Source organism: Aythya fuligula, chromosome 2, assembly GCF_009819795.1.
Source record: "Aythya fuligula isolate bAytFul2 chromosome 2, bAytFul2.pri, whole genome shotgun sequence".
In the NCBI taxonomy this organism is placed as follows: Eukaryota; Metazoa; Chordata; class Aves; order Anseriformes; family Anatidae; genus Aythya; species Aythya fuligula.
This window is the reverse complement of record NC_045560.1, coordinates 14,876,821-14,903,067: the sequence shown is the minus strand read 5'-3', so window position 1 is coordinate 14,903,067 and position 26,247 is coordinate 14,876,821. Positions and strand designations below refer to the sequence as shown.

Genomic DNA, 26,247 nt, shown 5'->3' with positions numbered 1-26,247 from the left:
GAACATATGTAAAATTAATTCTTACTTTACTTTTCAACTGATAAGCTGTATTAATTTAAAGACCTAACTTCAATTTGGGTATTTTGTTTTAGCAAGAGGAGAGATAGGATTTTGTGAATGCACAACACATCCTACAAGTTCAGCCTCTGCAATCCTCTCCTATAATCAGACAACTCAAAAATGCAAAACCTCAGCTTTTTAAATACATGGAGAGCAGAAGCCAGAATCTTTCACCAAAGAGGAACAGATGGGTTGACTGGAGGGACATAAAAGACAGAAGAATCATAAATTTGTATTCCACTTAAAAAGGGCCACATTCAACAGCAACAACAAATTTAATTGATTAAATTATGGCATTCAAGTGCTGCATAACATCAGTTCACCATCCAAATTTTGGTTAACAGGACTAGCAAAGGACAGATTTAAACAGTTTAGACTGGTAGGATTGAAGCACTTCATTTAAGGAATTGGTAAGCCTTTGCTTTTTCAGCTTTGCATTCTCAGATATTCCCTATAATTATCTCAGGATGAAGAACTCCACATTTTATTGAAGGCATTAGTGGGAAATAAAGATGTGCATGTAAGCTCCTTTTTTTTTTTTTTTTTTTTTTTTTTTTTAAACTACAATCTCAAGGTATACATAACCATTCAGTGTCAGACATTGGCTTTTCTAGTTTTTACATCATGTTCTGTTTTATACTAGGATTTATCATTTAGGTTTCCTTCCTTTATTTTTAATTAAATGCTGCTTCCTACCATCTGAAGAAATTTAAAGGCCATTCTTTTTTATCCAAGAAACAAAATGCATAACTGATCTGTATCTGTGTGTAAATTGCACTAATATCCCAATATTAAAAATATATATATATAATTCATCTACAATATAGTTTAAATACCAAAAATACTCTTAAGATTAAGAAAAGTGCCTGATTTTGATCTACCTTTGTAACTACCTTGGCTCATCATAAGTGGTAGATGCAAAGAATTAAAGAATTAAAGAATTGAAAATTACAAAACCAAACTGATCCTACTAATTACAGCACAGGGTGCTAGTTAGCAGTGTCTCAGAATACGGGCAATAAGGACAGTCTGCCTTCACTGGGCCCTGTTTCACCTCTGTGTTTTGTAACCCGAGTAAAAGTTCGTTTCTCTCTTATCTTTCTGTGCATTTTCCCACTGCTGCCATTTGTAAGATACCAACTTCTTCTGCTTTTGTAAAAACAAACAAATAGCTCTCATGCTTTAGATTAGGCAGCAAGTCAACTTGAAGTGAGAGGAAGCAAAAATACCAGGGTTTAAGTGAGGCTGTGGCTGTGGTAAATGGAGAGTCGTGGTTCTCACAACAGTATCAGTGTTTGGTATCTATTTAAAAAAAAAAAAAGCGAACCTAAGACTTTCAAGTAATTAAAATGGGAGTCTGAATAGAGTTCACTGTGAGTCTGCCACTTATTCCACCAAAGCAGTAACCCAAACAGGGAGTGCAACTGCATACTTTCACAATAGGGAGTCTACTTAAATCCTCATGAATTTATATTAAATTTGTCTTATATTCTATCAAGATGGAAGAACAAAAGAAAACAACCAACCTAAGATAATAAAATACCAATGCTAATAGTGTCTATTGGGTTCTAAATGCATGGGTCTATGAGAGACCAAGCTAATTTTTAGACAGTCCTGGGGGTAAGGATTACTGGCTTATAGGATGAAGGGTAGAGGAACAAAAAAACCCCCAATGTGTTAGTGCTAACGTGAAATTAAACCCCATGAAGAGTCTCACAGAGGCTCTAACTAATCCTTCTCCAGGTTATCACAGAAAGGAAGAAAATACCACAATGACTTTCAGTTTTACTTGGGAGAGAACTGTAAATAGTTCATTAACCCACAGCTCTCCACAGGGTTGCTTTGGAAAGTCTGTTTGATGATCCCATAATGGCATATGTGCCATTTTCTAGGCCAGGGAAGTCTTTGCAGAAGCCAAATTCTCATAGGAATGAAGCTTCATTATGCCTTGAAAGGGTGACAATCTCTGGAAGATAAGGATTTTAAACCTTTTACTACTAATTTCTGAAATATTACCAATTGTTTAAGGAGCCTGGAAAACGAAGGGGTCACTGCTCTGAAATGACTGCAAGCTAATCAAGTATTTATGGTATATCCACCCACACGAACAGTGCCTTCCTCTGCAACTATGCCATCCGTAGGACTCTGACGGTAGAGAGTGATAAATGGAAGGAAGAATGAGGATTCAGGACTTCGGAATACACTTCCACATCAGTGAACAGAAGTAAACAAAGGTAGGAGGGAAGAGCTTACTCATAATCTTGTTCAGCCTAGGCTGTTAGCCTTTTGAACAGCTCTACAGTTTTTAAATGTCATTGGATAGATGAGTTACGGCACCACGGCCTTCCCCTTTGTGTGGTGTTCCTCAAGTCAACTTCTGTCTAAAACTCTCTTCATTTAAGAAAAAAGAAATTTCCTAGCACTTATGGGATGCATTGCCCTGAGTAATAACTCATATCTTCATCTATGGGACTGGCAATAAGCTCAGATTTCTATGCATAAATGATTCCGCAGACTTTAGGCACACTCCTATGACTGACACTACTAATAAAGAAGTTTAATATAGCTGCACAAGTGTCTTGTTTTTTTAACAAATATTTATCCAGGCATTGCAATATAGCATTTCATAGCTTTTACGACCCATTCTGCTATTGCTAAGAATCATTTTACACACACTAGAAAGACAGGGTCTGCTTTTAACATATTGCTATGTTATATTAGAATGTTTCTTTCCAGCTTCCAGGATTCATTACTCTCGTGCCAATTTAAGCACAAAGATACTACTGAGTGAATAAAAGTTAACATCTAAATAAAACGGTCTCCCTTTCTTTTTGGAAAAGCAGCAAGCAAAGTATGTGGCCTGACCTTAAAAACAACATTTTTGCCTCAGCACAGAGCAGATGACAGTTAAAGCAAACGGGTTGATTTTCAGTTCCCAAATATTCCGTTGACATAACTTGATTCCACTTCTGATAGAAAAGAAACCAGTTCATAAAGGTCTCCCTTTCTAAAATGAACAATTTTTTTTCTTTTTAATGGTAAAATGCATGCAAAAAGCATATGATTATGGTATTTATGTTTCCATTAAAATGTCCTCAGCAAGCTGTGGGAGTCTAGCCTACTATTTTCAGGCTATTTAGATTTACAGCAGCACAGTGCCTATTTTATTTCAATTATATTTCAGGACAATGCACTCTTGGTGGGAAATGATTACACAGTGACAGCCAGTAAACGTCCATTAGGAGTTGTCTTTCTATATACTGCTCAACTATGGGTGTCAGGTGATCACCATAAAACCCCATTGTATAGCATCATTGTCATCTACATGAAAAATACTATTGATCAGTAGTGCAGCTTCTCTTCCGTGTGATGCAAAACATACTAGAGACATTTCTGAGTTAAAGTAAAAGCTTTATCCACAAGAACACAATTCTCAAGACACTTCTTTCCAATACTGTAAAATAAACATGGATTATACATTCCATCTAGATTTTGCTCCAGTAATGGCTAACGTTAAAAGTTGCTAAATGAAAAAAATGCTTAGCATCCTGTCTCTGTAAGCTATTGATACATAGGATGGAGCTAATGTAGCAAGGGCAGCTGATGGATAAGCAGCTATCCTGATCACCAAACACCCCCAACAGATTTTATTTGTTTATTTATTGCTAGAGTTTCATTTCTACTAAGCAATAAATTGCTTTTCTGTTAAGGAAAAGATTCTGCTTTAATTCTCTAGGATCAGGATCAGAAAACACTTTCTTAGTGCTACTAGAGAGAATTGCTATGACTAGTATAACTGGAATTTAAAATGTACTTCAAGATTCATGGGATCTATACTTACATATGGATTACATATGGAAGGATCTTTACTTTGAGCTTTTAATTTCATCTACATATTTATCAGATAATAACTAGCACTAGAAGAAGAAAAAAGCCACCAATATCCATCAATGATTTATTTAACTCTGATCCAACACAAATCTGCATTAAAGCAATTCTAAAACAGTTCCAAGTTGTAAGGAATTTTGAGTAAAAATTTACTATTTATAGTCTTTTATATATATATATATACATATATATATATATATATATACCTATAGTTGGTAAGATGTTTGAAGCAATGTTACTTCCACACATACACCAATGTGCAAGTTTCCAATGAGTAAGTTAACAACTCTTTCTCCTTTGTTGTATTTTGGCATTGTACAATCCATTTTCTAACTAAGAGAAATAAATGGACAAAATGATTAGGGAATAAACATTTTTTTCATCTTTTTATTGTTTTGTTCTGTCTGCCAATTAATGTGCGCTTGGGATATGGACAAATATTAAATACACTGAAGAAGGAGAACAAAAGCACAGGCTTATTTTTAACCCTGGTTTCAAGTTAGGTTATAAAATATTTTAGGGATCTCTGCCTGACAACATGAAAGTACCACCTTTGGGTGCAGCTTAGTTAGTTGTAGTTGCCCTCATAATATCCTAATTTTTGAAAAAAATACATAAAAATTAAAATATATATATATATATTCTGACAAAGCAGTTCGTCCTCCACTTTGTTATCATTCACACACCATGACATGGTTAAATTTGCATCAGTTGGTGGCATGTGTTCATGAAAATAAGAGAGAAGCTTGAAGAATATTAAAGAAAAACAAACCCTGACAAGGCCTCACACACAGATGCAGTAATTCACTTGCAAGTTAAGGAAAAAATTGTCATGTGTTCAACAACGGTATGCAAACTATTATGGGACATTTTGTTATGGGCTTCTTTGTAAGAGACTTTTAAATAACCTTTTGGACATATTTAAATGTCAGATTGTGTTTGGCACTAAGCACCAAACTGTAATAGAAATAACATTTCCCATATAAACAACGCTGCTTTTAATATGTATGTGCTAAAGATTTGAGACAGCCTGGCCGTTACCAGCTCCTGGCAGTTCAGCGCGCGGGCAACGTGTGTTAGTGATTTCTCTTCCCATCCACAAGGGCTGGAAGGGACAGCTTCTATTTAGGTAACCTCTGAAACTCACAGAGGAAGGAAAGGATGGCAGGGCAAAGGGGTAAAACAGGGAAAGTAACACTTGGTGCAGGTGAATGCTAACATAAATGGCATGTTAAGAACACAGAGCTGTAACCGGCTATTTCTCCTCAGATTTCTTGTGGCATTATGAGGATAAATCAGCTTGCAGAGAAAAGAGTTCCCTGGAGAAAAGCCACATGAAGAGGCACTTGGATACTTGCTGTGGCAAGAGACATTACAGGAGATGCTATGTGAAGGGGGAAGGTCTCAGTGCTGGAAAGGGACAGCAAGAAACAAGTGGTGATGTACACGGGGTGAGAAGCCAGATATCCTACAGACAGGGTGACATCTCATCTAACAAGCATCTCAGGCCCACACAGACAGAACTATTCCTAAAAATGATGTTCAGATTATATTTCCTTAATACATCTAAGAGGAAATTTGTAGAATGCAGAGCAGCCTTGGGATGCTCAGCCACAAGCTCATACATGAGTTCTCCCAAACAGATACTTCAGAGGACATTGGTAGTAAGTAATAACCTTTTTCCATCTGAACTATCTATTTCTTTCCAGGTATTCCTTGCTGAATGTCCTATATCATTCCCTTATCACTAAACCAAGGATGGCTTTTCTTCTCTAGTGGGAGGTGTCCCTGCCCATGGCAGGGGGGTTGGAACTGGATGATCTTTACGGCCTCTTCCAACCCAAATTATTCTATGATTCTTGCTCATACCTGACTTGCTTTTTCTACCTCTGCTCCAGCCTGTTCTGCGTGCAGGGCCTGCCCTTTTTTCCCAGCATGATCCAGCTGAGTGAGTTGGAGCCCTCTGTGCTCCCAGGCTCTAGCAAAGCAGCCTGAATGTGTGAAACTGCCACACTGCTCTTCAATCCCACCCTTATCATTAACATCAGGTTCCCTCAGTACACCGTTATCTTCAGTTTTACTCACTCTCTTCTGGCTCTTTTATCAACAATCACACAGTTAGCTAGGTCACACAGGTCTTATACTTCCCCGTGCCAGGTTTGCATCAAAGAACTTTTTTTTGTTGATGTGACATAGATGCCATTCAACTCAGGCATGAAACACTTTGGTCTAACAAAAACAGCCACGAGAGGCACCACGTGGCTGCCACATCCAACCAAGCTATCTTGATTTCCAAAATAACAAAAGCACTGAAATGTCAGGCATTTGGGCATACCACGGCTGGTCAATATAGGGCTAGGTAACATAAAATTTCAAGGGCACAGATGAAACTGTGTTTTTTCAAATCATTTTGTTCCCTTCACTGAAATAACATACATATCTACAATACATAAACATACATATCTACAATATATAAACTATGTTTATTTAATACATAGTTTTATTTTACACAGCACAATACAGAATAACTGTGTGAGAAAATAAAAAGACAGCTGTGCTACTCATTTTTAGTGAAAATGTATACATCTGAAATGTCCTTTTTTGTCATGTCAGACAACATATTTTTTTGCCAATATTATGCAAAGAAACTTTAGTAGATATAGCAGAGGGTTAAATGCACCAAACAGTCCTCATTAAAAAACTTTTAGACAATTAACTGGACTCTGCACGACAGCTGCTTTCCTTAAGTACAAATGACTCTATTTAACACTCAGAACAGAATAGGCAAGATCAACGCCACTCCATATGGAGAGCTATACAGACCTCCAACACTGTAACCAAAGATACTGTTCTGATCATTTAAGTGAATGTCCAGTATTTTTCTTCTGGAAAGAATGGGGTAGAAAACAAAACTACAAGTTATTTTACTATGAGCTAAATTAATAACCTCTGAATGAGTTAACAATACCTCCTGCACTAGGATTTCAATGTTCATTTTTGTAAAGCTGAGAAAATGCAGAACTTCAACATCATAGATGTCAGCCAAGAAAACAGATGTATTTCCATTGTTAAAGTGCAAAAAAAGCTATTCATTTTGCCTTTGGTTATTTCTACTTTATGCTAGTTTGCATGCCTGTTTTTTAGCTTCAGGTTTTTGAATGAACTCAAAACTCCATCAACAGAAACCAGAATTTTGCTGGATTTCAACATAAAACTTAGCATGACATAGTTCAGATAATGTAACCCCAGGAAAAGCATAAATCATAAGCTACAGCCTGAGAAGAGAACGTAACTCATAAGTCAGGCTTGGAGTTTACTCAGTTGGTCTGTATTTTATCACAAAGTTCCACCCACTATACAGAAGTTCAGGACTGTGGTAGGACTAAAATCCAGGTAAGCTTTAACCCACTTCTGCTTGAACAGTAAGAACTTCCCAAAGATTTTGTAATTTCTTTGAATAGGTTGGAAAGGTGGTATTCAACAGTCATATTAGTTAAAGCTCTGATAAATAAACCAGATGATGTCACAAGTTTGAATTTAAATTGAATTGCAACAAACAGGGGCTCTAAAATTCAAACCCATCTGAAGATTGAGAAGAAAATCTGTGGCTCTGTAGGATAAACTTTCAGATCCCATTCTGCCACAGTTTGATTTCTGTGAGCTCAATACTTTTCTGCATAAAGGCTTTTAAAAAGCCATTAATAAAAATGCAGTTCTGACTTGCCAATTGACGTACAGTCATCTCCCACGACACAAGCATTAGGAGGGTGGATTTCAAAAGAGCATATTGATTGCTGTCTGGTGCCTACCTGTCTACAGGTGAAGACTTTGAATTCCGTGGTTTCTTCACTTGGGCGTACAAGGCTTCAACTGTCTGCCCTTCCCTCGGGCTCTGTGGTCTGGTGGTCAGCGTTATCGTGCCGCTATTTGAAGAGTCATAGGAAGCAATCCCTGCATACATTGGGTCCGCATCACAGCCAAACGTCCGGTTAAAGTCCTGTATCTCAGCATAGTCCCGTTCACGAGCTTGTCTCTCTCGAAATTCTCTAGTTTTTGCTTGAATTCTGAAAAATTAAAAGAAGGCTGAAACTAATTTTCCCCCCCTTTCATCTGAAAGCAGCAGTTAACAGATACTTTGGGCGCCCATCCTAATGAAAACCACTGATGTGTTTCTAGTTTCAGTTTGTCATTGAGTCTCAGGTGTACATTGGATATTGAAGACTAGATCTAAGCAATGTCATGATCAACAGTGGTCTTTAAGAACGAAGTCTGATTATCCACAGCCTTTTCTTTCATTATCAAGTGAAATAAAGGACTAGCCATAGTTCTCAGAGTTTATTGGTTGTTTCATGCGTCTTAGGATGTTTATGCTATTACCTGACCTGTCTGAGACAGACACAGTTCATATCGTCTTGTAGTCCATCAAAACCTGACAGATTTAGTGGTTCTAATGGCTGTCTTTAGAGATTAATGTTAATGTACTTTCTTGGCCCAATACTACAAAAATCGTACTTTTTTCAAAATTTAAAATCCCAACAAGAATAAAACACACACATATATATGTATGTTATGTATGTATATATGCAGTAAACTGTAGAAGCAGTTTCTTGTACACATTGTTTAAAATGTGTTTGATTTGTTTAATATGTAAACAAACTGAATCTGGCACCTACCGAAACTGCCTAGTGGGCAGTTTCTTCACAGAAAGCTTCAACATGTGCATTATGTTAAAGTTACAAATGAAAAGTGATGCTACATAGGGATTTTGTACCCAATTGCATTTGTTTAGCTATATGATTAAAAGTGACAGATAAAAACAGGCAACATTTAGCCATCTGACAAACACAAACTGAGTACAGGTCATGTTTTCAAAGGCACACAAACCTATTACTAAAATTTGATCTGGGCTTCAAAGTTTCATTGGCATTTTAGAAAATTTGATGTATCACACACATACACAGTGAACTGAAAAAAAAAACAACCCTCTTCCCATCAGTCTCCCCAGACCGATTTAATGCTCTGTCATCATTGCAAAATGAAGCACTGAGCTGTCTCCTCCCTTCCATTAGTAAAATGTGATACTTTTTCATCTAATACAGTCATGGCTATGGTGTGACAACATCTATCCATCCCGGCTGCAGCTCTGTGCACCCCCCTGCTACGTGCCATTTCCAAAGACAGCTTGCTCACCGACTGTTACCAAGAGCAGCCTACTCAAAGCCTCTGTCTCTTCTGAAAGCAAGCCTTGCTTCTTCCAAAAATAGAAAAGCCTTAAAGTTAGGTTACTTTTACATTTTTTTTTTTTTTTTAAATTTTAATCTTATCCACATGACATTCAAAGACATCCCTTTGAATAGGGGCTACATAAAGGGCAGGATTCAGGGTACAGTTTAAGACACTACAATGCAGGTGCCCGCAGTAGGTGAGTTCACATCAGCTACATGTGTGAGCTCCTGTTACAGCCAAGGGAGCTGTAATTCAGCAGACTCCAGAGAGTTACAGTGCTGCTGTGCCAGTCAGCGTGTCCTAGCATGAAAAGAGTCACTGTACAGATACTTGTGACACTGCTGTTTAGGCCTCCTTTGGGAGTTTGGATAGCCAGCCTCAATTCAGCTGCTCAAACATGGGCAGCTACAGCCACCCAGCAGCCCCAGGAAACACTGCCGGACCTCCAGCTGCAAGACAAGTTCTCCCATAGGTCCCTGTCACATCTGCCAGCCCTGTGCTGGCATCTCAGAGACTGTGACAACTCAAATGACACGAGACAACTGTGTATGAGCATGAGAATCCAGCTCTGAGCCTGAATGTGAAAGTCTAAATTCAAGTGTCTTCATCAGACTGAGCCCCAAGCAAATTATTCTTTCTGTGCTAACAGAGATCCTGGTAAGAAAAGAGGGAATAGGAGGGTGGCACAGAAGGCAGACCTATTTTCCTTAAAAATCCCACAAGTATTGACCAAGGGTACTGATCTGGGGGTAAAATTGACCAGCTAAACTCCCTTCAACAGTCAGCAACATCTACATAAATGGTTCGGTGATTAATGTAAATGCCCTGAATTACACCTCAGCCTAATTCTTCCTGCTTATGCCCACTACTACTGGCATGTAAACCACAAGTCTCACTCATATTCAGTCCCAGTGGAAAGAAAAACAACCATATAAACAAAAAGAAAATGTAAATAGTAGAAATCTGAGAAAAATTAACTTAAGCCAACATAATTTTTTAATTATGCAATTTTCATAGTCAAGATTTTTCTTTACAGATTGCTTTTTATTTTAAGAGGGGAAAAATGGACAAGAAAACTACAACAATGTTCAGCTGACAGCACACTCTTCTGAAATTTCAGCAACCTCCAACAGGATTATTTTTTTTTAATTTAGAGTGACAAAGGACACAGGCTTAAATCCCAAACCCATTTCAAATTTAAATTGTGTCTATTTTTAAAATACAAAAGATATACTTTACATAGTCCTATATTCCAGAGCTGCAATTCAGAAACATTACAGCCTTAATCACTTGGAAGGTGCAGAAGGAAAAATAGGCCTGGAGATGACCTGTACTTGTTGATTTCATCTCTCTGTAGATTTCATTTCCAATTTGTAGTCCTGTGTTAATTACCCCATGGCAGAATGTATTTATCCCTTTATAAATCTCCTCTGAATGGGAAAAGCAAAAGAAAACAGCAATTTTCTACATATTGCTAGATTCTGGAATGTAATTTTAATTTCAATGGTAAATGTATCATCAAATATTTGAACACTGGCTGACATCAATATGAGCAAAAAATATATATATATTTGTGTATATTTGTGTATTTTAGTGCATGAAATTTGACAGTATAGCAATAATGTGGCATCAAGTAATACAGTCAGGAGAAAACATTGTTACCTGACATGCTTATAAAACTGAATTATTTGGTGGTAACTGGTGATATCGGCCTCAGTGTTATACAGACTGCCATGAGATGTGCCGATGATTGTTCTAATTTCTGACCATGAATATCACTTCACTCTCCACACGTGCAGACACTAGGGTCCCTAGTTTCATGTTAACCAAGTTTTCTCATGTAGATACATGAGAAAATAGCTTATTGGCTATTTAATACATTTGAACTCTTAAATAGCACCGTTTGCAGCATAACATTAAGATTTTCCCATGCATGGTTCAATGAAGAATACTTACTCCTATTCAAGTGGGAGAGAACTGATTGTTGAAGTGTTTTGCAAATAATTATGTTCATATCCACCAGGAATTTTTTTAGAACATTTTCTACAATTGCTAATAAAATGTGTTAATACACATACACAGTATTAAAAATCAGAGCCCAAATGCATTATACATCTTCCTGTTAATTATAACCAAAGTACTCAGTAAGCAGTTACAGTAAGCAACATTTACAAAATCAGACCAAAAAATGAGACTTACAAGACTTCCAACTATACTGATGCCCAAAATGTGATTTTTATCTCTTAATTAATTTTCTGTGTGTCAAGTCTAAACCACTGTACTAGTCCTATTCCCTTGACATGACAAAAACATAGGTATTCTGATTATTTATTTTTAAATATTATTTAAAATACTGATTTGTTTCTGTCTTCTTCAGGATATGTTATATTTAATATTAGTATTAAACATTATGTCTCCAAACTCAGAAGAAACAAATGACCAAAGAAAAATATGTAGACATACTCTTGAAAAGAACAGTACCTAGCAGCTAAATATTGCTCTATCCCTTTTTCACTTGTAATAGTTTTAAAATCCAAATATATTTTTATATAAGTAACTTGAACTTAATACTACATTATTTTTATATAGAGTGCATATGTATGTGTGTACACATGGTGTGGCTTAACTCTTCCATTAGTATATACTGAATTAAGTGCGCATACGGAAAATGTCAGTGCAGACTACTGTGGGAAAGATTAAAATGATTATGTGAACACACTGTAGTGCAGACGAGAACCTGGAATTTGCTGTGTACTTCAGCCCTAATCAGCAGTGCTCTTGCTATTGAAATGCAGTATCTGGAGAAGCATTTGACCAGAGTGCTTCAGTCTCACAATGTGGATATTCGTATTAACTTGTCTTCACTGAACAGTGTTGCTTTATGACACGACACAATAAAAACGCATATGTCTGAAATTTCAGATCAGCTAATTTTGAGGATTTATGGCCTTCCTACAGATTCTGTATGGGCTTAACAATGATAATAATGCTTAGCATTTATATAAGTCTTTTCATCTTGAAAGAATTTTGCAAAAACTGCTAATCAATTTTGCAGTGTTTAAATGGAACTGAACTTTCAAAAATACAAAAGCTACCCCAAGAAGTTTCTAAACCCTTCTCGCTGAAGTGTTAATATTGAAAATGTCAACAACGTACTGTCGTGCTTTTGAGACTCAAATTATAATGTTCAGTAAAGTATAAACTATCCTCACGCATTTGTGTGGCATTCAATTCAAAAGCTAATGATAACTGCTTCAAATGACAATATTGTTAGCTGCAGAACTTCCTATAATTGTTTGACGAGCTTTTCATTGCAAGCTAATCCAGTAATGATAGACATACCCATTGTAGAGCAATTCCTATGCATGGGAAACAGTGGTCACAAATGTAAAGGAAAAGCTTTTGCTCTCCTGTCTTCAGAAAAGAGCAGACACCTTGTTCCCTTTTTCAGAACTCTGTGAGTGGGATTCAGCTGTCAGATGAGGGAAACTGCCATTTTAGACACCCAAATTTAGGTGTCAGCATGTGTTTTGGTCTGACAGTAGGGCTGGTCTAGATTCACACACCAGGCCACGGCCCATGGGGCCTGGCTTCTAATGGATGTGCCAAGTGCACCTCCCTCAGCCACAAAGGTCATTTAGCCTGGTAACTCACATGCAGATACCAAATTAATTGGCTAGTCAAATCTCACACCCAGCCAAACATTCACACCAGCTATGTGGGAGCCAAATTTTAACTTTTTCCATCAATAGAGAACTCCAGACTGTGATGCCTGCAGAGCTCTTGTGAGAAAAAGTGAACAAGCAAAGTTAGCAAAATAAATCAACCTTAATTTCAAGTAGCATTAGGAGTGAAATAATAAATATATGCCCAGTCCCTTGGAAGCACCAAGACCGCTTTGGAGGATTTTTTCATACTAGTAATTTAGATCCTTTAAAAATTGACTATCATCTTAATTGATTAATACAGTATGGGAAGGATATTCATGGCTAACACATTACAGTTGCTGTTGCAATGGCAGCAATGTCCTCCCACAAGAGCAGAAACAAAGTTGGCTGCTGTTTCTGGTGTGCAATTGCTTGGTCAATTCAATTAATCATCCTGCTGTTGCCAGGACTCAGTGATTGCCCAAGTGATTATCCACAACCTAGTCTTTTCCACCGAGGCTTGCTGATTTACAAAATCGGTATTGAACACTTGCAATCCACATATGTGAGGTGGCTGACAATGTTTATTAAGGATAGAAACAGCATTGTGTAAGGACAGAAGCTAAATGACAAGCCATCCAACACTGCCAGTTCTCAGTTCTGCCACCAGACTGGCATTCCTCTATATGATGGATTAAGATCAGAGGAAAAACAACGAGACATTTATAACGCCAGTCAGCTTGCCTAAGTTAGTCGGATGGGATGACAACATTTGGTCTAGTTTTTGCCAGATATCGTTTCTAATAAAAAGGTCTGGAGGTGCACTGGTCAGTAGCCAGACCTTGTCAGTCATGTCCCCTCCTCCCCTGCTAGTGAAAAATACCTTGTGGGTATAGCACACCAGCAATAAGCCAGGTCTCACTGCTCCTCCTCACCCTCCCTCTGACTGCCTTCAGTGCTTTAATGGCCGTTTCCCTAAATTTTGGCAGTCAAGCCAATATAGGAGTTTGTCCCCTTCTGTATTTTTCTCTGGCCTTTGGATCCAAAGAGAAATTTTCTGACAACTGCTCTTCTAACAAGGGTACCTTGATTATGGACATTATTGTGATTTCCTTCTGAACCTGCATATTACACTTAGCTTTTTTTATTGTGATTAGAGCTAGTCAGTTATCATAGCTATAACCATTATAACTTAGCAAAGCTGCCTCGTTTCCTGGGGAAATCATTCTAAAGGATCACTGTGGGCAATGGGTAATTATGAGCAGCAACAAGCTGCAAACAGAGACACCTTTTCTTCCTTGTGTGCCCCTTGCCATTTCATTCAAAACTTAAGAACGTTAAAAAATAAATAAATAAGGTACTGCTAAGTATTTTTAAATTGGAAAACAACCTTTTGAAGTTAATAAATAAAAAAAGAACAATTTGATGTGTGCATGCATATGTAGCCAGTTGCCTAAAATATGACTACTTTGACTTTAAGCACTTGAAGAAACATACACAAAATGTGGTCAGATAAGCCCAAGAATACAGGGACAAAATCAGAAAGGCCAAGGCATAATGTGAGGTAAAAGTAGCAGGGAGCTTTGAAGATAACAATAAATCATTGTGTAATTGCATTAGCAGTAAAAGGAAGAGCAAAGAAAAGGTTGCTTCCCTGCTCAGTAGTAAGGGAACGATATTGACAGATGATGCTGAGGAAACCTAAGGCTTAATTTGTTGTTTTTTTCTTTTCATCTATCTTCACTAAAATGGTTGATTGCAAGCAAGTGGCCAGTGCTATTGATATTGCCACCAATAACAAAAAATATCTCAAGTCTAACATCAAAAGGAGTAGCTAGAAACTGGTTAAGCTAGTTAAGCTATTTGTACATCCTGCACACATCACTGTCTCAGATTGCCTCAGACCTTTTCCAGTAATCATGAGAAGCTGTTGAGGACAGCCAAAGTATTGAGAGACTAGAGGAAGTCAACATCCCTTTGGAGGAGCAAGAGAATTATTAAATCGTCAGTTTAACTTCAGTCCCCTGAGAAACTTTGAATCCAACTATCAGTAACCACTGAGAAGATAACAGGGCAAGCAGTAGCCACCATATCAAGAACAGATGTAGTCAAGGCAATCTGATTTCCTTCTATAACACAGTAAAAGGCCTTCTGAATAGAGGAAAAACAGTAGATCTAAGGCTAAGAAAAAACGGCAACAGGATGGATGCAATAGGTTGAACTGGGCAGATCCTACAAAGTATCTAAAGTGTAGGTTTCAGAAATTCACAGTCACACCAGGAGGACGGATTGAGGCATTTTCTACATGGATCCCTCCCTGAGTTTGCTCAGGGTTTTCATTATTAATTAGGATGCTATTGAATCTGCACAAAGCCCAGATGAACAAAATGAACAATAGAGGAAAGGATTAAAATTTCAAATGCTCCTGAAGGACAGAGTGGACTTCAAAAATAGAATTAACTTCAATAATAACAAGTAGAAGGTAATTTACATAGAATAATTAAGCATATCAATTAGAAGTAGGAAAAAAACTGTGAGCTGCTTTTTCAGGAATGGATCTGGAAATTGTACTGGATGATAGATATACACAGGTTAGCAATGTCAAGCTGCTGTGGAAAAGAAAAAAGACAGTGGGGACATAATAGCAGTCTCCTAATACATAAGGAGGAAAATTACAATGTCTTCCATCTGTAATGCAAGTATTAGGTATTTAAACTCCAGCAATAATGACTGAGCCTAGATATTGTGGGCAGGGGAACCTTCTAACTAAGGGAAGCTATCAAGACTATGTCATTAAAAAAAAAAAAAAAGCATTAAAAAAAAAGGATGAAACAAACATCTTGCAGGAATGACATACAATGGAGATCCAACCTTGGAAAAGTGACACGCCCTCTCCTCTAGATATATAATGCTACACTTTCACAGAAATTTTATACGCATGTATTTCCCATGTAATATTTCTACAAGAACAGACAAATGTAACAGGGACTAAATTTTTATGAATAACAAACAAAATAACAAAAACGGTGTCCACCACCTTGAAATTAAAGAAATACACCCACACAATCATACAGTCTTATTTTTTTCCTCCTCCAACAACCACAGCATATTTGCCAATTAGAAAATGTGATAGTGCCTAGGTCTCCCTGCAGTTCCCCCTCTTTAAATCCCACATGCAGAAGAGATCCATGAGAATTTCAAAAACCTTTAATGAGCTACAACTGAGGAGGGATGTAGTTAAAAAAAAAAAAAAAAAAAAGTGATTATATAAGTGCCCTACTACATGTATATTCAGAAGAGAACAGCATGCTCATTTTTGTAAGGAGTCATAAAGAATGCTGATAGAGAAGGTAATAAAGTAAAAATGAAGATGTGAAGAAATGAAAAAAAAAGCAGAAGATAAATATTATAAGTAGATAAAGTGCAAACAGAAATTTGAGACCAAGTGACGCTGATGAAACTAAAGGAGACACCATAAGTGTTTTCTCTAACCTCTACCTTTTTTTTTTTTTTTTAATCTCTGACCTTCTTGAGTCACCAAAGTTTTTCCAACATGAAGATACATTTTCCCTTAGCAGAGTATCTCAATCCTGCTTTCTTGGATCTTGGAGTAAATCAGTGAAAATCCCTGCTATTTTGAAAAATAAATAAATAAATAAACAAATAAATAAATAAATCTGTAAATTACTATGTTACTTGCATTTCAATGGCACTTTTAGACTGCTTTATCCAGTTAATAGTCTGCAGCATTTGGGGGTCTGGAGGTAGAGGGTATACCTGCTGTGTGCTGTGGTGTCTTTAAGAATATGTTCCAACCAAAGCCAAATTTATCAGGTACATAGGCAGGATAGCAGGTCCTCACATCCCCAAAACAAACACTACAAGGACTGATTTTTTTTATTTTTTTTTTTTTTTTTTTTTTTTTTTTTATAATTTTCATGTCTGATCCTAGGGTCAGCAGCCCCAGCAGTGGAGATCCCCCAAATGGGCAACTGGAGCAATAGTCCAATTCCTGCTGGGAACCAGGGTGCATCAAAGAACATCATTGCTCTCTGTGAGGAAAATGGATTTTTTTCTTCTGCTTTATAAAACCAGCCAGATTAGCTGATATTTACACCTATGAGACAGATCCCTGGTCATTAGATTAATGCAGCTCTAACCTCCTATTAGCCCTTTTGCTGGACTGAAGCAGTACCGAAACAGATCATGAGATTCAACTATAGCTAAAACATAACTTGGAAAAGCTCCTGCTTTAAACCCTACTCACTTAAGACTGCTGGTTTTCTCTCTCAGAGAGGTTTTGCTGGGTAATTTCTTTCCCAACAATATTTTTTCAACTGGAGAACAAAGACAGCAAGCAGCACTAACACCTGAATGCTGTAGTTAGATATGTAAGGAGCAGCTGTTCTTGTATGTGCAAGAAGCTAATGACAAAGACATATCATATATCAACTGCTACCATATATCATACCACATATCAAATCAGTCATTCACAGATGCTACAGGCAGTAACTGGAGGCCCAGTTACAATGCTGTCATCAGTCCATTGAGGTGACCCTCTCCAGCATCACCATCCTTCAGTCAGCCCAATAACATAAGTGGGTATGAAATACTGCCACTAGCTCAATTTCAGTTCCATTATTCTGTTTCTAGAGTGCTATGTATGAAGTAGCCTAATCCTGAAGTTGGAAAATGAAACAGTGCGAAGTGACAAAAGATTACAATGAAAACCCTTACGAAAAACCAAAGGATTATGTGGGGAAGGGAAGGGAAGGGAAGGGAAGGGAAGGGAAGGGAAGGGAAGGGAAGGGAAGGGAAGGGAAGGGAAGGGAAGGGAAGGGAAGGGAAGGGAAGGGAAGGGAAGGGAAGGGAAGGGAAGGGAAGGGAAGGGAAGGGAAGGGAAGGGAAGGGAAGGGAAGGGAAGGGAAGGGAAGGGAAGGGAAGGGAAGGGAAGGGAAGGGAAGGGAAGGGAAGGGAAGGGAAGGGAAGGGAAGGGAAGGGAAGGGAAGGGATCACAAATGGAGAATATAGCTTTTATGTCAGTATTTTTTGCTTAGGATCGAAAGTTGGCACCCATTGACACCTCTCAGAATTCACTTCTAAAAATCCTGATGGTTCGCAGTACTGTGTGACAGCATATATCTACAGCATGGCCAGACACTGAACTAGGTTTCTTATAACCCATTAAGAGGTTTGTATTGTAAGGTTTTGTAAGTAACTGGTTGCAAAATAAAAGGTGAGACGTGGTGTGGACAGATCTGTCTGCCTGTTGTGAATGTGTCATTAGGTATCTTTGTAATTAGTCAGATAATTGCTGCTGTATCAAAAAATTAGAACAAAGAGAGGTTTTAGTGCAGTAGCTTACTGTAATAACCTATAATAGTCACTGTACTATAGGTCACTAACCTCCTATAGGTTACTATAGTAAGCTACTTGACTCCTGTAGTTGAGTCTGGAAAATCTAAAGGGTTTTCAGTTATGTTCAACTCAGCAACAATACACACAGCCACATTCAATAAGTCAGTAATTATGCTACAATTTCTTTCATTCTTAAATAAGTATTTGCTACACAAACTCTACCACTAACAGCATGGTTTATTAGTCAACAGAGGACAGACTGTTGTCCTACCTAAAATTCTTGGCATTCAAAAATTGAATACTACAAACTAGTGGCCTTTACTTAGAAGTAACAGAGTGCTGAACTTGTATGATCTGCAAGACACCTTAACCAAATTGATAAATCAGATTATAAAGACCAAATAAATTATATTTTTAGATTTATGGCAAAGGACTTGGCCGGACCTTGCTCAGTACAATGTCTTGAATCTCTGCAGAAGAATAACAATGAAAATACATTTTTAGTGTGATATCTTATAATCTCAATCTGTATACTTACAAAATGTACTTAGAGAATGTAAGGAGCTTTGTTTAAAAAACATCTCGGAAACTATTATTTCACAAAAGCTTCAATTTACATATCTCTGGAAGTCTGTGCTTTTATGAAGTGGAACTGCTCTGAAATATTTTTCTAAAGCTTAATGTTCTCATGCTTCACTTCTGTGTTTTACAAAAAATACTGCTGTTGATTTGTTTTTCACATTCTGCACCCTCATCCTTTATGTAAAAAACAAATGCCAAAAACAATGCTGCAAGTCTCAGTGAAACTGGAATATCGCTTCACAAACAAACCCCATCTCAAAATAAGTGAGAATGAGAAACACGTTGCTTTGATTTTCTGATTCACAGAGGAATTATTTTTTTTCCTCTGCTCTCCTATGAGCCAGGAAGGGGGTAGAAGTTTTATCAGAAAGGATTTTATGCAAGTCACTTTAGAAAATATTTATATTCTGAATGTTTGCAATAATTATGCATTTAGAGTTAATATTTCTCATGAAAGCTGTAAAATGGCATCAAAATACAGAAGCAAAGAAACTAAAGTTGAATCTTTGCATTATTTTAAAGACAGATAGCACTTAGGTTATATATGAAGCAAAAATTCTCTTCATATCACAGTATGTTGTCTCTTTTCCTAAAAGTAAGATGAAACGGCTTCATGAAAATATTTTGCTTAAGGGGAAAAAGTTGGGATTTTCCAATAAAAATATTATGGTCTCTCTGGGAAATCTGGAAAGACACCAAGAGTGTCCTGCTGTTCAGCCCCCTACTCCATCTGATACTTTAACAGTTCCAGATGGCCTTTACTACAGGATGACCTCCCCTCTATTCTTTTATTATGACCTTTGGGTCACAAATTATCCATAGGATGCTGCTGTCATTCTGTAAGACACTATTATATCTTTCATCTAAAGGATAAAGATGCTTAACATTAAAACACATCTTTGTTAGGGTGACCTTCCAATGATGATCAAAACAGACAGTTATTCCAATCAACGTCACTGCTGGAGAAAATATGTTTCATTTTTTGCAACACTGACATTGAGAAACTAAGGCGTAGTTTTAAATCAGATCACTTTTGTAATTGTACTTGGCTAGAGAGCACAGCACAGTATATTATACTCATTTAAAATATAAAAAATATTGCTGTAATTGCTTTGATGAGTTATGTCGATTAAAGGGACGTGGCGGTTTGTTGTGTGTTTTTTTTTTTTTTTTAAGTTATCGATGTGGTTTTCATGTAAACTTCATTGATAGGAGGTAATAAAACTTTATGTAGTGTTTATTAATTATTTGTCTTTCTCTATAATCATAAATGGAACTCACTGAACTTGCATACGAAAATATAATAAATAGTCCCAATGTACTAAATAAAGTAATAAGGTTAATTTCTTTCCTGCTGTCAGTAAATTCATGTTAGCAGTCTCTCGTCAGCTTGACATCAATTAATGATTTTAATTCCAGACTCTTGTCACAGTACTCACCACCCTTTCGTCTAATTAAAATGGATGATGCATGATGAAGGGAAAACACAAGACTTCTGTTCTTGTTGTAACATTTCTATTCATTAGTATACTTTTACAACAAAAGGCTTGTGGCTTTAATGGCACTAGAGAAAGATGAAGAGAAGTTTATTATATGTTGGAGATAAAGACTCTTATACCCTTAGGAAACAATTTATGGAATGACCGGAACATTCACAAAAAGATATTGGTGTTATTTTAGTTACTAATGAACATACAGAATGCTTCACTCTAAGTTTAGGAAAAATCATTACGTGAAAAACACCCACCAAAATTGTGCTCGTTTATGTTAGCACCAAAAAACATTGTCAGGCCATTGATCGTTCTACAAAAGTAACAGCAAAACAGCCGATACAGAGACAAATGCCTGACCCACCTCTCCCAGACAGGATCTCTGCACGACAAAGATCCTCAGCCATTTCTCCCTTTTTTTTTTTTTTTTTTGGCCATACTCCCTTGAAGCTGTAAGAGCACCACGTCCTACCTCTAATCGCTAAAACTCCCCCCAGTTCCCATTCTAAAAGTTTGCCATGGTTGATAGCAAGGCATTAAGACTCTGCCATCCCAACCCTGGTGAGCCACGAGCATCATCGCAGAGCCCCAGCCTGCTGCTGCTTCCCCAGCCCAGGGCAGCCCCAGCCTGGACAGCCCCTCACAAAGCCTCGTTGGGAGCTCCCCCTCCTGGCTCTGCAGCCCACAGGCGACACTGCCACGACAGTGATGCCATGTGCACAGGCAAGGATACAAATAACAGCAGATTGATGTAATTCCCTTTATAGCCCACAGGAACAAAAGGTTAGATTTTCCATAACGTAACGTGGGAAAACTAGAAAGGAAAGATGTTTATTTTGCAGATGACAATTACACATACACATGTATGCATGAAGCGTAGCACTGCTTTGCTGTGTGTTTATCTTTCTCCAAGTCCAGCCAAGACTGGCAATGTATGGCTTCTTTCTCAGAGCAGAGAAAGGCACACCCTGCTGGCTCCCTGGCTCCAGAGGCACCTGACTACTCTGCCATAGCACTTCCAGTGATACAGCTAAATAATTCTTTTCCGAAAGGTTTCTCCTTATCGCCTCACTACTGATCCTCACCATACAGGTGTTTAAGCACCTGATTTTGCATTCATTTCTGTGGAAGCTGAGGAAGAATACAAAGCTAAGATTAACATATCTGTATGGTAACAGATAGATTTGCAGAACACGAGTAAAGCTCTTTACTCAGTGTATTAGCAAAATGGAGAAAATATCCTGTAGACTGGTGTTGTTTTTTTTTTCCTGAGGAAGCAGTGGCTCTAGAGGAGGATTGAAGCATAAGCAGTATTCACCCATAGCTGGGATCACATACTCTGAATCATGAGATTACATTAGAATTGCAGCTTTCATCTTTTTAAGTATTATCTAGCAGTGAAATGTGCTAAATACAGCTGAACTTGTTGAAAACTTCACGAAGTATATTTATTTTGTTCTTCCGTTATACACGGCCTGGGCACAAAGAGGAAAGTTGTTTAGGTTGGGGAGTGTTTGTTTTGCTAGAGGGAGTCCAAGGCTTCAGACAAGCCAAGCACACCTGGCTGGGCCATGCAGGTGTCATGAACAGAAGGTGCCTGAGCTGAGGATGGGCAGAACACAGGCAAAGGGCTTTGATTTTGCTAAAGATTTATTTTCTTATGCACTGAACCCGGAGCTGCAGGGGAATAAAATGTAAGGAAAAATCCAAGGGTGAAGGAGGGAGGTATCAGAACCTGCTGTTAGGGAAATGTCTCCCTTCAGCACAAGCCACCAACCAAAACCAGCAGACAAATCTAAGCAGTGAGTTTTCTGAACATTTCTGCCTTCACATCTCCTAAGAAAAAGGGTATACAGTGTCTTGAAAGAGTCAGAAAACATTTCAGGACAATCAGACTGCAGGATACCCCATGGACACATTGGCTGCATGGTGAGAAAACCCTCACCTGGGAGGCCCTCAGAGACCAGATGTATAGAGTTTGTATCTAAAGTGAAAAGGTCTGTGGGCTTCCCAAGGCTTAGGTCCAGTAGGACAGCAGAAGGTGACCATCCATATGAAAACAAGTGGGTTGTAACTCTAATGCATGATGGCCATTGACAAAAGTTTCAGAATCTGATTTTAAGTCTACCCTACATAGCAATGCTCGTGTGAGACTGTAAGCAGATTGAAGCATCTCTGAAAGCTCAAGATATCCCATACATCTCCAATCTGCACAATTCAAGGCATTACTCTGAGGAAGATGGGCCAATTACAGGTTCATCAGGAAATTCTGGAATCAGCAGACCACTTACTATATATAAAAAGACTAAGAAGCACCCAGGTCTGTTTTCCCAGTCTACCCCAGCCAATGTAGGACCTCAGTGGTATCCAGTTCTAGTGGTCCATTGATGGACTGGAAAACAGGATGGCAAAGAGGGGCTCCAAGTTAACATATACATAAAATGGCTGTGATTGGGCACAAGAATAGAGGTAGTTCAATTCATGCCTTACTCAAATTCCTCAAGACTCTGCAGTACAGTCTTTTTTAGGAGATGCAAAGCCAAGTTCAGAAAATCTATTGCTTAGTTTTGTCTTACAGTTTTGATTGGTGTCCATTGGTGGAAAGAAACAACTTTCCCAACACACCAGAAACCAACTGGATTTTCAGAAGTGCTTCACAGACATTCAAGGATAATACAAGTAAACTTCTTTTTCTGGAGTAAACCAGTGTGATACAAGAATAGTGATACAAGTAGACAATGTCCTATGCCCTTGAAAGAACCATTAGTCTGAACTTCTAAGAATTTACAAGTAGCAAGCATCTTAGAGCACTTTTGGTAAGACTAGTGGGTGGTCTCATCAGATGGCATGCCTAATTGGTCCAATATTTTATTTCATTGAAAGCTGCCTGTATTTGTGACTAGATAATTTATTTTCTTGTTCAAAACTCCTTTGTTAAGATTGTCAGTAAACTCGTACCATATACAGCAGAAGAGATATCCTCCTTAATATGAAATTATTGCTAATAATATATTTATTCAAGGCAATTTTACTATTTTAATAATGGTAAATTGAAGAACATTAATTTACTTACTTGCTTATAGTCAATATGAGTACTATTTTTAAGATTAAAGATAATCTATTGTAAGCACAATACTCTTAAAATTATCAAGTCAAAGCATAATAATTTTATAAAATTGTGGGCATGATTGATTTTTTAATGGACCATTCACTTGTTCTCTGACCCCCTAAGGATTTTTCTTCCAAGCCTTTCATACATAGTAAATTCATTAAATCCAGCCTATTTCCCCAAAGTATTGCATCATTACAGAGGTATATAGCATCAAATACCAAGTAAAATAGAGCAAGTGAATTGTACCGCTAAAAACATTGAGGGGGAAAAACCCACAGAAAACAAAGTTAGAATAGCAGCCATTATGAACCAACACTTGTTAACACAGTAATATTTCACTCTGTCTCCTCACAAGCACTTTGAGGGATTGTTCAGTTAATTTGCAAGAGTACTCTTCATTAATAGCATGTATCTAACAGCATTATTTTACAGGATCAAAAGAAAACTCTCTGCAATCTAACTGCACAAAGATTTAAAGTCTCAGTGGATCAAATCGACATCTGAATTTTTCAGAAACATAAGGAAGCACCTCACACATTTGGTTGCTATTTTATTATCTTTTATTAGTTGTACATGCCACTACCCCAAAGAACTTGCATTCTCTTATAGACATAACACAAAGGAAAGCAAATACACAGTTAGGGAAAGAGAATAACGGGAGGAAGAGGACCCGTGTTATGATAACATCAAGCTGTTATGAAGTTCTGGCACATGCATTTTCTGCAGTTTCAGTGAAGACATAAAATTGTTTTACGGCACACAAGGAGTGAGATTCCAGGAAAGAGTCAAAATGGTTAGCATAACTTGATGGACAGGGATTAGGAATTTGCTCCATGCACAAGGGGCTATACAAATAATTTCATAATTCTACCTTGGTACCCAGCGTGACTATTGCAACCTCTCTCATATCATCACATGGACAGTTTATACTCTCACCATTCTTACTGAGAGAGACAGAGAGACAGAGAAAGAAGAGAGAGAATGAAGAGAGAAAAAACATTACTAACTCAACGCCCAGTCTTCCTTCTTGCAAAAATGTACATGGCTGATTACCTGGGGACCTGTAGTTGCTAACAAACTCGTAAGTGCTGGGCAACCTTGGGTTCAGCAGAGCCCATTAAGCCAGGGATCATCAGCACTGTGCACATGTGGCTATGCTTTCTGCAACCCTGAGCTGGCTGGAGCTATGGAAGCTTTCAGTGTCTCTGCATCCCCAGTAAAAGTTTGTCCCCAGATTGGATGGTCTGCCCATGCTTAAAGGAAAGTTGACTGCACAATCACGCTTATATCCAAATTAACTTATTTCCCTCATTTCCACTATTTCCCTTTACCATTAATCTGAAAGCAGATTACTCTGAAAAACAGGAACAGATTTAGTGATCCTGTTTCGCTTTTGTTAAAAGAGAGAAAATAAAAAATAATCTGTCAAGTAAAAACCAATCAAACACTGTGATCCAGCCACCCTCTACTGTCAGAATGGATGGAGAAAGACATGAATAACTTTTTACATAGATTTATCCTAGTATATCTGTTAAAGAGAAAAAAAAATCCCATAATGTAATCCAAACAGATGGTCTCATATGATAAAGTTTCTGCAGTTTAACAAGTTACTGTTGATCTTCAGTAACTCATAAATGTATAGCCTGCCTTAACTGTAATGTAAATCGCTCAGCCTTAAAACAACTGAGAGCTAACCATTTTACATTGAACTGAGGAGACTACACAAGAGATATGGCTCTGCTATTCCAGTAAATTGTCAGAATGATGAAGCCATCATTTGCAAACTTCTGTTCTTACCCACAGAAGCCCAAGGTGCATACAGATGATGGTCAAAGGAATCATTATGACTAACTAGTCACACCTCCTGTACAAGGACAACAAAATTTCCCTCCGTAGTTCCTACTTCAATCCACAATTTATGTCTAAGCTATATGATAATTTTTAGATAAATCATCTCAACTTTCACTGCTAAATGTGTCTGAACCTATTTACCATTCAACATTCAAGCTATGTAGCCCTTTAAAGTTTGTCTCCTTACTGAAGAGTTATCTATTCAGAGGCCTTGTTTCCACACACACCCCTGTATGCTAGTTAATTTACAACCTAGTCTTTCCAAGATTTTAGCTATATTGATAAAAGAGATAGGCCCCAGATAACTTAGGGCTACAAGAGACAGGATGAAAAGTAGAATGGAAATATTGAGAAGAGCATATGACATATACATTTAATAGGTTTTAATGGTAAAGGAAGCTGACAAGGAAAAATAGAGGTACTCACCACTCATTTTTACAATTAGCAGTTTAATATACATATAATTCCATAAACAGACTGCATGACACATAAATAGACTGAACCCCAGTGACAATTACACTGAAAATTATAATTTTTAGGTTGTTTCTAAATATATCAGTGAAAAAACTAGATATGCAAGACTTTGAAGAAAAATACAAAACATACTTCATTCTGTATAAATACTTGTTTTCTGAAAAAGTCAATAAAATCAGTTATAGAATGTATAGAGAAAACATTTCATGTTATTACTCCAGTCTCCTCAATAAGGAAAGGAGCTCTGGTCTATAAAAGATGCTTACTGCAGCCAAAAAAGCTGTGGATACTAGTGTCCAAAATAAATCCAGCTTTGTCTTGTTATTTAAAATATATAAACATATCAACATTTGGGAAATTTCATCAGTGAAAATTGAACTTTGGTTATTTAGTTTAAAAAACAAACTCTCTCTATCAAGGTTTAAGCAAATACTGAAGTCTACCTCTCCTGTTCTTGCTTCATTCGTATTCTCTCCTCTTCTGAAGTAAGAGCTTCCTGCACTTTTATTTTACCCGTTTTCTCACTCTTGTCATCTTTGCGATGTTTGCCAAACCTGTT

The 26,247-nt window shown here is 37.5% G+C and overlaps 1 protein-coding gene across 21 annotated transcripts in view; it reads right to left on the bottom strand.

Moving 5' to 3' along the window:
- PARD3 (par-3 family cell polarity regulator) overlaps nucleotides 1-26,247 on the bottom strand; it is a 445,611-nt gene that overhangs the window by 93,302 nt on the left and 326,062 nt on the right. For 14 of the 21 annotated variants that reach the window (XM_032183227.1, XM_032183233.1, XM_032183225.1 and 11 more), the window contains 2 exons: nucleotides 26,132-26,242; nucleotides 7,758-8,012 (listed from right to left, as the gene is read on the bottom strand). In XM_032183227.1, the coding sequence (XP_032039118.1) occupies nucleotides 7,758-8,012; nucleotides 26,132-26,242 (366 nt within the window). Of the gene's footprint in view, nucleotides 1-7,757; nucleotides 8,013-23,913; nucleotides 24,308-26,131; nucleotides 26,243-26,247 lie in introns of those variants that run through there. The other 7 variants (XM_032183239.1, XM_032183236.1, XM_032183245.1 and 4 more) reach the window with 3 other exon arrangements.